Source organism: Orbicella faveolata, unplaced genomic scaffold (genome assembly GCF_042242905.1).
Source record: "Orbicella faveolata isolate gen_17 unplaced genomic scaffold, um_ofav_v1 contig_13, whole genome shotgun sequence".
NCBI lineage: Eukaryota > Metazoa > Cnidaria > Anthozoa > Scleractinia > Merulinidae > Orbicella > Orbicella faveolata.
In genome coordinates, this window is record NW_028301540.1 from 20512501 (window position 1) to 20525000 (window position 12500).

General features: G+C 39.2%; 1 protein-coding gene, 1 long non-coding RNA gene and 1 pseudogene across 3 annotated transcripts in view; 2 read left to right on the plus strand and 1 right to left on the minus strand.

Annotated features, from left to right (window-relative positions):
• The window catches only part of LOC149115525 (uncharacterized), a 6501-nt gene extending 1239 nt beyond the window's left edge, over positions 1–5262 (minus strand). Inside the window, exons 1-3 of one of the 2 annotated variants that reach the window (XR_016206071.1) lie at positions 5196–5262; positions 2658–2726; positions 1–2378 (exon numbers count right to left, since the gene is read on the minus strand). The exon at positions 1–2378 is cut by the window's left edge and continues 1239 nt beyond it. This is a non-coding gene — a long non-coding RNA (uncharacterized LOC149115525). Of the gene's footprint in view, positions 2727–5195 lie in introns of both variants that reach the window. The other variant, XR_016206070.1, reaches the window with a different exon arrangement.
• Positions 5263–5446: 184 nt separating this feature from the next.
• LOC149115526 (uncharacterized) lies at positions 5447–11233 on the plus strand (annotated as a pseudogene).
• Positions 10402–12270, plus strand: LOC149115527 (uncharacterized). Its single transcript, XM_089285693.1, has 3 exons — positions 10402–10734; positions 11203–11359; positions 11438–12270. Exons 1-3 carry the CDS (start codon positions 10402–10404, stop codon positions 12268–12270), a joined length of 1323 nt encoding a protein of 440 aa, XP_089141819.1.
• The last annotated feature ends 230 nt before the right edge of the window (positions 12271–12500 follow it).

Below are 12500 nucleotides of genomic sequence, written 5' to 3' on the forward strand. Positions count from 1 at the left end.
TCGCTTTGTCGAAATGAAAAATGGATTGTCGTTTTCGCAAATTGTCGCCCCTTTCATGTCAACTTCTGTCGGCTGTCGGTACTTTGGTAACAAATTGTCGCCACATTTTGACGCAATGTCGCTTGTCGCTCAAACCCCTTGGAAGGCCTCCTGGCCGGTAGGATCTTGGAAATACTACCGTCCAGAGGGACAGCTTGTGTATAAGGTAATTGGACTTAAGACCATGCACAGTTTTATTTGTAGAATAGTTTGATACATTGCTATTTAGCCTCACACTACACTAGATTATCACTCTACAGTAATATTTCAGTTTTCTGTGATCTTGTCCCTCTGGCCGGTAGGATCTTGAAAATACTACCAGCCAGAGGGACAGCTTGTGTACAAGGTAATTGGACTTAAGTTCATGCACAGTTTTATTTGTACAATAGTTTGATACATTACTCTTCAGTTTTATGCTAGACTAGAATCACTCTAGAGTTGAATCTTTTCAGTTTTCTGTGATCTTGTCCCTCTGGCTGGTAGGATCTTGAAAATACTACTACTGGCCAGAGGGACGGCTTGTGTATAAGGTAATTGGACTCAAGTCGATGCACAGTTTTATTTGCAGAATAGTTTGATACATTGCTCTTACTTTAGTCTTACACTTCACTAGACTATCACTCTACAGTAATATTTTCAGTTTTCTGTGATCTTGTCCCTCTGGCCGGTAGGATCTTGAAAATACTACCGTCCAGAGGGACAGCTTGTGTATAAGGTAATTGGACTCAAGTCAATGCACAGTTTTATTTGTAGAATAGTTTGATACATTGCTCTTTAGTCACACTACACTAGATTATCACTCTACAGTAATAGTTCAGTTTTCTGTGATCTTGTCCCTCTGGCCGGTAGGATCTTGAAAATACTACCGACCAGAGGGACAGCTTGTGTATATTAGGTAATTGGACTTAAGTCCATGCTCAGTTTTATTTGTAGAATCATTTGATACATTGGTCTTTAGTCTTACACTACACTAGATTATCTCTCTACAGTAATATTTTCAGTTTTCTGTGATCTTGTCCCTCTGGCCGGTAGGATCTTGAAAATACTACCGGCCAGAGGGACAGCTTGTGTATAATGTAACTGGACTTAACCCTTTAAGTCCCGATAGTGCCATATGGCACAAAATGTTATAATAAGCTTAATATTTGGCCAGTTCATTTCAAATTTGGACGCCAAAAGGATCTTTGAGACATCTTTACATTGAAAACATAAAATCATACCCCCCTCCTGAATCAGACTTGATTAACCACCCCTCAAGTTTTTGAAACCTTTACGCTTTACAATTTTACGGTCAAGTGAATATCTGATAAAAATCTGCACACCCAGAGCTGCAAATTAAGCTATTGTTTAGGGGTATACCCAATATATACAAGGAATAAGGTATTTTTTAACGTTTTCATTTTTTTTTACTTTGAAGACTCCTCAATTCAATTTGTGACACCTTGTATGTCTGTTATGGTGATTTAGGACATACCCCAAACAATACCTTTTAACTGGTACATTACTTGCGGTCTTTCGATCTATGGTTATAATTTTAGAAAAATAAGGTTTTTCTCTCCCGGGCTTAAAGGGTTAAGTGCATGCACATTTTTATTTGTAGAATTGTTTGAAACATTGTTCTTTAGTTTTATACCACACTAGAATGGCTCTACAGTTAAATATTTTCAGTTTTCTGTGATCTTGTCCCTCTGGCCGGTAGGATCTTGGAAATACTACCGCCCAGAGGGACAGCTTGTGTATAAGGTAATTGGACTCAAGTCCATGCACAGTTTTATTTGTACAATAGTTTGATAATTGCTCTTATTGCTTAAGTCATAAAGCAGGCTAGAATATTGAGGATTCCCATTTATATGAAAGTTATCAGACACTTGATGCCTTAATAAAATTTATTTTGCATTCACTCCAAGTGAAACAGAGTGCCAGACTGTATTAGGACACATTTCTGACATGTCCAGTGGGTTCAAGTTGTATACATCAATATTTAATATATTATTTTGTGACTTGCATACTCTCTGTAAGGATAGAGGAATCTCTTCAGGATTGTTAAACTTATAGAGTTGGATACTGTTCCTTAGCATTGTAAGACTATCTGTTTATGGAATAAACACAAATTAAAGTAATGAAAATGTCCTTCTATTGTCTTTTTTTGGTGAATGGTGTTCACCTTTAAACAAAATAGGTTTAAGGAAATCCTTTATTTAACCAAAATGTATTGCTTAAAGGGCACTGACCTGACATACTCACAAAGCCACTCTCATTGCAAAATGTCTAGTCTATCTCCCTCATGTTTATTAAGCCTGTATCCCTCAAAGGATAAGTCACTTCTAAAATGAGGCTTTCTAAATAACAAATGTTAATAAGTGTAAATAGTTAATAAGTGTAACCCCAGTTACCCTAAAAATTAATTAGATTGAATAGTTTGCTGAGTTTGCATACTTGTGCACCCATGAGTAAAATTGGGGGGGGGGGGGGTAGGGGGGCGGGAGCCCCCGAAGAATAGGGGGCAGGAGACAGGAGAGGAAAGGGTGGGAAGTGGGAATTCCATGAAGGCAGGAATCATTTATTTAAAAGCATTAAAATCCTTTCAAAAACAAGAACCCAAATGCTTTTTGACTTACATTTGGCTTATCTTGAGACTTCTGGACTGAAGGAAAAATTAAAAGACGCGAAGAGCTAGAGGAGCAAGCCTGAAAACAAAGCAAAAAAGGGAAAAAAAGCTAAAGGATTGCGCAGCTAAATGATAAGTATGTGTTTTGAGTGTCCTTATTTACAGGGGACGGGGCAAAATGGAGGACGGTGGGAGTCAAGAGATAAAGGTATGGGAAGCAGGAGAACTGGGAGGTTCTGACCCCCTTTCACCCCCCTCTCCCCTCCCCCCCCCCCCCCAAAAAAAAGAAATTGTTAAACAGCTTAATTGAACGCGATTAAATTTTTTAGTCCACACAAAACAATTATATATAAATGGAACAAATAGAACTACAGTTGCATTAGAAAGCTTATAGGGGTCCTTATGATGAAGGTAACAGAGCTAATAATCTCCCACCCCCAGTAACTAGTCTCAGACAATGTAAATGGCATGTGATGAAATTGGCATGAAATAGGCAGAAAATTCAAGTGACAAAGACTGGTGGCCATGTTGGATGACAAGAACAATAAACTAAGCTAATTCTTTTGTTAATGGTCATCCAACATGGCAGCGATGGCGTCAGATATATACCAGTTAGTTAGATTTATGGTAATATAAATGTGCCAGGCTCTTTGTCTGCACTAAGTCCACACAAACTCGGGCTCTTTTGACTGAACATTTTCTCACACATTTTAATTGAATCCCTACACATAGGATACACCTAAGCAAAAGAATGATTATGATTGTGGTGTCTTTGTCTGTATGGTAAGCTCTGCAAATACCATAGTCTATCAATTACCATGTCTCTATAAATAATCAGCTTGGCTTGAGTTAATTCAAATCAAAGTGTTCATCTTTACCTGAACTGATCACTTGTGCTAGTGATACATTTTAAATTCATTGGTATCATCTATATTTAGTTTCCAGAGCATCTCAGCAGGGGAGAAACTCCTAATTTCAACCAGGTATTTTGAATCAAAAGCAAGTATCAACACTTCTCATCACATGACAAAGTAATGGAAAATCAATTTAAACCAAACAACATGGATACCAACTACACATCTCCTATTCATAACACTTTCTTGCAGAAATTCACTTTGTCTTATTTTCCAGGATGACATTCCCTCTCTCCATAAAGTGATGAAAATGCAGATCTTACAGCAAAAGCTACCAAACTGAAGGAATGTACATTCAAAAGAACTCAAAAGTTCTCATCAATAGTAAAATATTGATTTTATTGCAACAGAGCATGAATAGACTTTTACAGACACCATGAACTTCAGTCCAATTAACTTATACACAAGCTGGCCTTCTGGCCAGTAGTATTTTCAAGATCCTACTGGCCAGAGGGACAAGATCACAGAAAACTGAAAATATTACTGTAGAGTGATAATCTAGTGTAGTGTAAGACTAAAGTAAGAGCAATCTATCAAACTATTCTGCAAATAAAACTGGGCATCGACTTGAGTCCAATTACCTTATACACAAGCTGTCCCTCTGGCCGGTAGTAGTATTTTCAAGATCCTACCAGCCAGAGGGACAAGATCACAGAAAACTGAAAAGATTCAACTCTAGAGTGATTCTAGTCTAGCATAAAACTGAAGAGTAATGTATCAAACTATTGTACAAATAAAACTGCACATGGACTTGAATCCAATTACCTTATACACAAGCAGCTGTCCCTCTGGCCAGTAGTATTTTCAAGATCCTACCGGCCAGAGGGACAAGATCACAGAAAACTGAAAATGTTACTGTAGAGAGATAATCTAGTGTAGTGTAAGACTAAATACCAATGTATCAAACTATTCTACAAATAAAACTGAGCATGGACTTAAGTCCAATTACCTTATACACAAGCTGTCCCTCTGGTCAGTAGTATTTTCAAGATCCTACTGGCCAGAGGGACAAGATCACAGAAAACTGAAAATATTACTGTAGAGTGATAATCTAGTGTAGTGTAAGACTAAAGTAAGAGCAATGTATCAAACTATTCTACAAATAAAACTGTGCATCGACTTGAGTCCAATTACCTTATACACAAGCTGTCCCTCTGGCCGGTAGTAGTATTTTCAAGATCCTACCAGCCAGAGGGACAAGATCACAGAAAACTGAAAAGATTCAACTCTAGAGTGATTCTAGTCTAGCATAAAACTGAAGAGTAATGTATCAAACTATTGTACAAATAAAAATGTGCATGGTCTTAAGTCCAATTACCTTATACACAAGCTGTCCCTCTGGACGGTAGTATTTCCAAGATCCTACCGACCAGAGGGACAAGGCAAAGGAAGTTTGAATTCGGGGACCCGTCGAATCAATAAAAAAATTCGTCCTTAAGGAACGACGTATTTAAAAGCGTTTGTGCCTATTATAAGTCAAAGACGTCGACAGTGTAATGTGTTAGCCGGCGTACAAATTTACGGTTTACGAACTAGACGGGAAGAGATCTAAAGAAATATACAGCATTTGCCGAACAACTCACTGCTTTACTCTCTACACATTATTCTTAATTGTCAGGTGAATAAAAACGTACTTGTCTTGTTGATCAACATAGTTTTACCACTGGCAATTCGCATATTTATGTGACTGGTATAGTCCGCCATATTGGAATAGCCGACAATTTCCGAAAACTGCTCGACTCGGAAACTCGCTCCTAGTACTCCTCGGTTGTCCTTCTGAGCGGTAGGATTTAGGCACAACCGGGAACCTGAGCGTTCAGTTCGAGCGTTGACCTTTGAGCAGTCAGTCGTATGATTGAATTATCCTTCGAAAATTCATCAGAAAATGGATAAAAACGATCCTTCTTCGATGCATGAGGAAACATTGCTGAGTGAGGAATCTGACGGCTTTTGTGGAGGGTCTTTTAGTGCCAACGACGCTATACTTGCGGCCCTCCAGTCGTTGAATAAGAACATGACCGAAATGGGCGCATCGCTCAGATCATTGAAAGAGAAAGGGGAAACTCAGACCCCCATAACGGCAGAACCTGCCACAAAACGAAAATCCCCGTCAACAGGGGATAACTCTGACACAGAGGAATGAGATGCAGACGCACTTTTGGCTGCAAACAAACGACCTAAAGTTGTCGCCGACAAGAGCAACGGCTCCACGTGCGAAACCAGCGCAGATGATGAAAGCGATTTTTTACTCGATGACATCACGCAGTCTCTCACCGACACGGAGAAAACTGCCCCGAAAGTGTCTGAGAAACTTGCCAAGATCGTAAACTTGAGGTGGCTTACTAAGCTTGACGAGACAAACCTCAAGGAAAAATCGGATAAATACCTTCGACCGATAAACTGTGATCGGCTAATCATTCCGAAGGTAAACCCTGAAATCTGGGGGCGCCTCGATCGGCACACGAGGGGCAAGGACCTGAAGTTGTCAAACTTGCAAACCACACTTACGTATGGGGCGCCGTTTGTAAATTTATTATTTAGACCGAATTTATGCCACTTTCCCCTTATTTATAAATAATTGGAAATGCCACAAAATTTGTTTATAAATAAGACACAGGAACTTGTCCGTTGATATGTAAATAGTTATTTTAGGTACGTCCTGATTTATAAATAATCTTTTACCATAGAGATATTATGTATAAATAACAAACTAAACAACTTCAATTATTTATAAATCAGGTCATCTCTAAAATAGTTATTTACATATCATAAAGTTTGTAAATCCCATTATTTATAAATAAATTACTTCGCCGGGAGTGTAAATTCATTATTTAGAAATAATAAATTTCACCTCGCCGAGTGTAAATTTATTATTTATAAATAATGAACTTTACTGAGTGTGTAAATTCATTATTTAGAAATAATGAATTTCACCTCGCCGACTGTAAATTTATTATTTATAAATAATGAACTTCACTGAGTGTGTAAATTCACTATTTAGAAATAATGAATTTCACCTCACCGTCTGTAAATTTATTATTTATAAATAATGAACTTCATTGAGTGTGTAAATTCATTATTTAGAAATAATGAAGTTTCACCTCGCCGACTGTAAATTTATCATTTAGATATAATGAATTTAACCGTGTGTGTAAATTCATTATTTAGAAATTCATTATTTAGAAATAATGAAGTTTCATCTCGCCGAGTGTAAACTTATTACTTAGAAATAATGAACTTCACTGAGTGTGTAAATTCATTATTTAGAAATAATGAAGGTATGAATGGCTGACCCAACGTCTCTTGCCCGATCCATTTCGGAGGCTGTTTCTCGCACTATAAGTGAGACAGTTAATGCTGCCCTTGCTCAGGTAGGTATGCAGCCTGAAATTCAGCAGTGACAGATCTAGGGGAGGCTCTCCCCCCCCCCCCCCCCCCCTTATCACGCTTCAAATATCTATTGTGTAGTTCTTATTCACTCAACAATTCGGCAGCTCACACTGCAACAGGAACAACGACAACGACAACGACAACAACTACTCAAAGGCCGAGGTAACAGGTAAATTTTAAGACAAGAAATTGCTGCATGAAGAAAATGCAGAGCTTTTAAAATCGGGAAATCGAATAATGTATTTACTTGCTTAAATAATTTTTTGTAGCCTGCGAACAGGCCCACGTTGGAGCACAAACGCGCTCGGCGTAGCTGAGAGCGAGAAATCGACGGGCGAAGCTGCAAGAGGAGAAAGTCACTTCTTGGCGCCTCTTTCCCGCCGATCGCTATTCCTCTTCGTCACTCGCGCGTTTGACTCAAACGTGAGCCTGCTCGCAGGTTAAATTCTTTGTGACTTTTGTGACCTTTGGACGGATAGCTGTGTGACACACTTTGTTTGGCTTGATCAAGTCACGGCTAGACATGTCTATTCCAGGCAAGTCCAAAGATCGTACACGTAGAAAGCTAAATTAATTTACGTTTAAACCACTGTTGAATCGACCTTTTTCGACTGGGCGGTTTGTTGCCCCATTTCAGACCATGTGATGATACTCTTGAGAATTCTTCCTTTCAAATTTTCAAATAGTTGTGCGTATATGAAAAAATAATTTTTAGATGAATAAAAGAACAATTCTCTAGAGAATATCACGTGGTCTGTAATGGAACAACAAACCGCCCAAGCGAAAAAGGTCTATTTCAATAGAAATCAGACCTTTCACTTAACACGCCAAGCGCTTTTTATTTTCTTCGTGCAGCAGTTTCTTTTCTTAAAATTTACCTGTTACCTCGGCCTTTGAGTAGTTGTTCCTGTTGCAATGTGAGCTGCCGAATTGTTGAGTGAATAAGAACGACATAATAGATATTTGAGGCGTGGGGTGGGGGGGGGGGGGGGGAACGGGCCCCCGGGCCCATCATCCAGATCCGCCACTGCTGAATTTCAGGCTGCATACCTACCTGAGCAAGGGCAGCATTAACTGTCTCACTTATAGCGCGAGAAACAACCTCCGAAATTGACCGGGCAAGAGACGCTGGGTCAGCCATTCATACTTTCATTATTTCTAAATAATGAATTTACACACTCAGTGAAGTTCATTATTTCTAAGTAATAAGTTTACACTCGGCGAGATGAAACTTCATTATTTCTAAATAGTGAATTTACACACACGGTAAATTCATTATTTCTAAATGATAAATTTACAGTCGGCGAGGTGAAACTTCATTATTTCTAAATAATGAATTTACACACTCAGAGAAGTTCATTATTTATAAATAATAAATTTACAGTCGGCGAGGTGAAATTTATTATTTCTAAATAGTGAATTTACACACTCAGTGAAGTTCATTATTTATAAATAATAAATTTACAGTCGGCGAGGTGAAATTCATTATTTCTAAATAATGAATTTACATACTCAGTAAAGTTCATTATTTATAAATAATAAATTTACACTCGGCGAGGTGAAATTTATTATTTCTAAATAATGAATTTACACTCCTGGCGAAGTAATTTATTTATAAATAATGGGATTTACAAACTTTATGATATGTAAATAACTATTTTAGAGATGACCTGATTTATAAATAATTGAAGTTGTTTAGTTTGTTATTTATATATAATAACTCTATGGTAAAAGATTATTTATAAATCAGGACGTACCTAAAATAATTATTTGCATATCGACGGACAAGTTCTTGTGTCTTATTTATAAACAAATTTTGTGGCATTTCCAATTATTTATAAATAAGGGGAAAGTGGCATAAATTCGGTCTAAATAATAAATTTACAAACGGCGCCCCATACTTACGAAGGTCGGTAATATAACCGCACAAACCACCGATATGTTGTTGAAGGCTCGTGCCGAGGACGGTAAAGTTGATGTTGACAATATGGTCCGAATGAATGCCGATGCATTAGCACTTCTTGGGCATATCAGCTTCGAAATATCCCAAAGGAGGCGTGAAGCCATTCGCCCAACACTGCACAAAGATTATGCTACGCTGTGTGCTTCACAAGTGCCTATTACAAATTTTTTGTTTGGCGATGAACTGCAAACGCAACTTAATCACATCCGTGCTTCAAACAAGATCAGTAGCACGGCAAGCCCCTCTAACTCCGCCAATAGGCGATCCTATGGCAAATCGCACGCGCCAGGTAATAACCAGCAGTGGAAGCCTTTTTTAGGCAAAATGCCTCCGGGCAACCAGTCGTACAAGAAGTCGACTCCATATCAACACCACTGGAAGAAACAGACCGGCCAAACGGCCGGGAAGTAACCAGTAACATTATTGCGACTCTTAGCACCACCCCGGTAAGCGAATTTAAAGCTATTTTACCATCACTTTTAAAGTATTTTCAGGGGAGAATACAAACATTCAAAGCAGGCAGTTTAGCCGCTTATTCCCACATATGGCAAGAGCTGACTTCTGATCCTGAAGTTTTAGAGACTGTTACTGGTCAATATATTGAATTTGATTCTCTGCCAATGCAGGTCAAACCCTTTATGCAACCTAAGTTATCAGAAATACAAACAGAATCGGTTGATTTGGAAATAACCCAGCTCCTCAAGAAGGGAGTTATTCAACCTTGCCAACATGAGACAGGGGAATTTATATCACCTATCTTTACCAGACCCAAAAAGGATGGCTCTTTTCGAATGATTTTAAACTTGAAATGTTTTAATGCAAATGTAACTCACTATCATTTTAAAATGGACAACATCTGGTCTGCCATCAGGCTAATGAAGCCGAGGTGCTACATGGCATCCATAGACCTGAAAGACGCCTATTACTCAGTGCCAATATGTAAGGACCATCAAAAATTTCTTAAGTTTGAATGGAAAGGAGCCTTGTACCAATTTGTGTGTTTTCCGAATGGATTAGCACTTTGCCCTAGGAAGTTCACAAAGCTGCTAAAGCCGGTTTTTTCACTTTTGAGACAACAGGGGCACATTTCAGTTGCATATATAGACGACTCCTGGTTGACAGCAGATAATCTCTGCCAATGTACCAAAAATGTCATTGATACAACCACTTTGCTTGACAAAGTAGGGTTTGTAATTCACCCTGAAAAGTCTGTCCTACTTCCGACACAAATTATAACTTTCCTTGGTTTTGTTCTCAACTCTATTTTGATGCAGGTTTCACTGACTCCAGACAGAGCTCTAAAATTAAAAAATGCATGTGAAAATCTGCTCGCTACTGTCTCCCCTTCTATAAGGGATGTGGCTCAAGTACTTGGGCTTATGACCTCTAGTTTTCCAGGGGTGATGTATAGCCCATTACACCATAGGTTCCTTGAAATGGACAAAACACGAGCTCTAAAACTACACAGAGGGAATTTTGATAAGAACATGAACTTATCCCAGGAAGCCATAATTGACCTAAAATGGTGGGTCACTGCACTGCCCACAGCCTATAACCTTATCAACCATGGAGACCCCCGGGTTACTATGACAACAGATGCTTCTCTGATTGGATGGGGGTGCTGTATTGATACAGTCACCTCTGGAGGGAATTGGTCTCCAGAAGAAGCACAGCATGACATAAATTATTTGGAAATGCTTGCTGTTTCCCTTGCCTTGAAATCTTTCTCAAGTGTAGTCCAGGGTAAACATGTGAAACTCCTGGTTGATAACACTACTGCAGTTACTACCATTAACCAAATGGGCACATGCCATTCTCGAGTAAACAATCAACTTTCACACCAAATCTGGTTGTGGTGCATAGACCATAGTGTTTGGCTATGAGTTGCACATATTCCTGGAAAACAACATACTGAGGCAGATAGAGAGTCATGGCTGCCCCGGAAAGAAACAGAATGGACTTTACAGAAGCCAATTTTTGATGCTGCTACTAAAAAATTAGGCGTGACTCCTAATGTGGATTTGTTTGCCTCTAGATTGAATTTCCAGTTAAAGCCCTATGTTGCATACCAGCCTGACCCAGAGGCCCATGCCATCAATGCCTTTCACATCTCCTGGAAGGGGTATACCTTTAATGCATTCCCCTCATTTAGTGTCATACAGCGGGTATTACAAAAGATTTCTGACGAGGAAGCCACAGGCTTACTAGTAGTTCGACACTGGCCAACTCAGACTTGGTGGCCATATTTAATGAATATGCTCATTGATTTTTCCTCTCATGCTACTTAGGAAGGAAGACACACTGTACCTACCAGCACATCCCCACCTGCTGCACCCACTACACAAGAAACTTCAACTACTGGTCTGCCACTTGTCAGGGATCTCCTTACAAGCAGAGGAATTTCGGCTGGGGCTGCAAAGATCATCATGCAATCCTGGCGAACGGGTACACAAAAGCAGTAGCAGACTTACCACCAGCGATGGCAAGAGTTCTGTCGTTCAAGGGGTATTAATCCCCTTTCAGCTTCTATAGAGAATGGTCTGGAATTTCTTTATCAGCAGTATGAAAATGGCCTATCGTATAGTGGTATTAACACAGCCAGAAGTGCTTTATCCACAGTTATCTTCCTTCCAGATGGTGGCTCCTTTGGAAATCACCCTTTGGTTTCCCGGTTCCTTAAAGGTGTTTTTGAGTCAAGGCCTTCCCCTCCACGTTACAAGGACATATGGGATGTTTCTGTTGTTTTAGACTATTTAAAGACACTGCCTCCACTTGAGGAATTAAGCCTTAAAGACAGCACACATAAAACTGTTTTGTTAGTTGCATTGTTATCTGGCCAGCAATGCCAAACTGTTCATGCACTTACAGTTAGTGGCATGAGGATTACAAATGATACTGTTCACTTTGAGATTGCTAAACTTTTGAAGACATCCAAACCTGGCAGGCATCAAGGACACTTGGAGTTTAAATTGTACCCAGTAGACGAACGTCTATGTGTTGTGACTTGCCTTAGGCAGTATGTAAAACTTACAGAATCAATCAGAACTGGTCATGACCTTCTGTGGTTAAGTTATACTAAACCCTTTAAACCAGTAAGTCGTGACACTGTTAGTCGCTGGATTAAGAATGTTTTAGAAAAGGCTGGAGTAAACACAAAGGTTTTTTCTGCTCATAGTACCCAGGCTGCTGCCACTTCAGCTGCATGCTCAAATAATGTTTCTATTAATACTATCATGGATGTAGCTGGATGGTCCAGAGAAAGCACTTTTAGAAAGTTCTATGACAAGCCAGTTCAAGCAGTTGTCAATTTTGGGGATGAACTTGTCTCCACGCATGACTGTTCCAGTAAGCAATAAAATGGTCTTCTGTTTACTTGTTCATGGCCACATTGCTTTAAAGTCTCACGTGACTCACTAGTGACTTAGACCAATGACGAAATAGAATTTTAAAATTAAACGAGACTTACCTGTAAGGTGAAGTTTGATTGGAATTCTATGAGTCATTGGTCAGGAGCTAGGGAGTCACGTGCCCACCCTATTCTTACACAACATTGGGCATATGTTTTTTCAGCCCACCCTAAACTAGT

Bases quoted from the DNA above. Each gene is read 5' to 3' on its own strand.
- LOC149115527 (XM_089285693.1), top strand. From the start codon at position 10,402: ATGAACTTATCCCAGGAAGCCATAATTGACCTAAAATGGTGGGTCACT. The intron at 10,735-11,202 runs GTAAACAATCAA...CATGCTACTTAG, and splicing joins TGGGCACATGCCATTCTCGA to GAAGGAAGACACACTGTACC. The intron at 11,360-11,437 runs GTACACAAAAGC...ATCCCCTTTCAG, and splicing joins CATGCAATCCTGGCGAACGG to CTTCTATAGAGAATGGTCTG.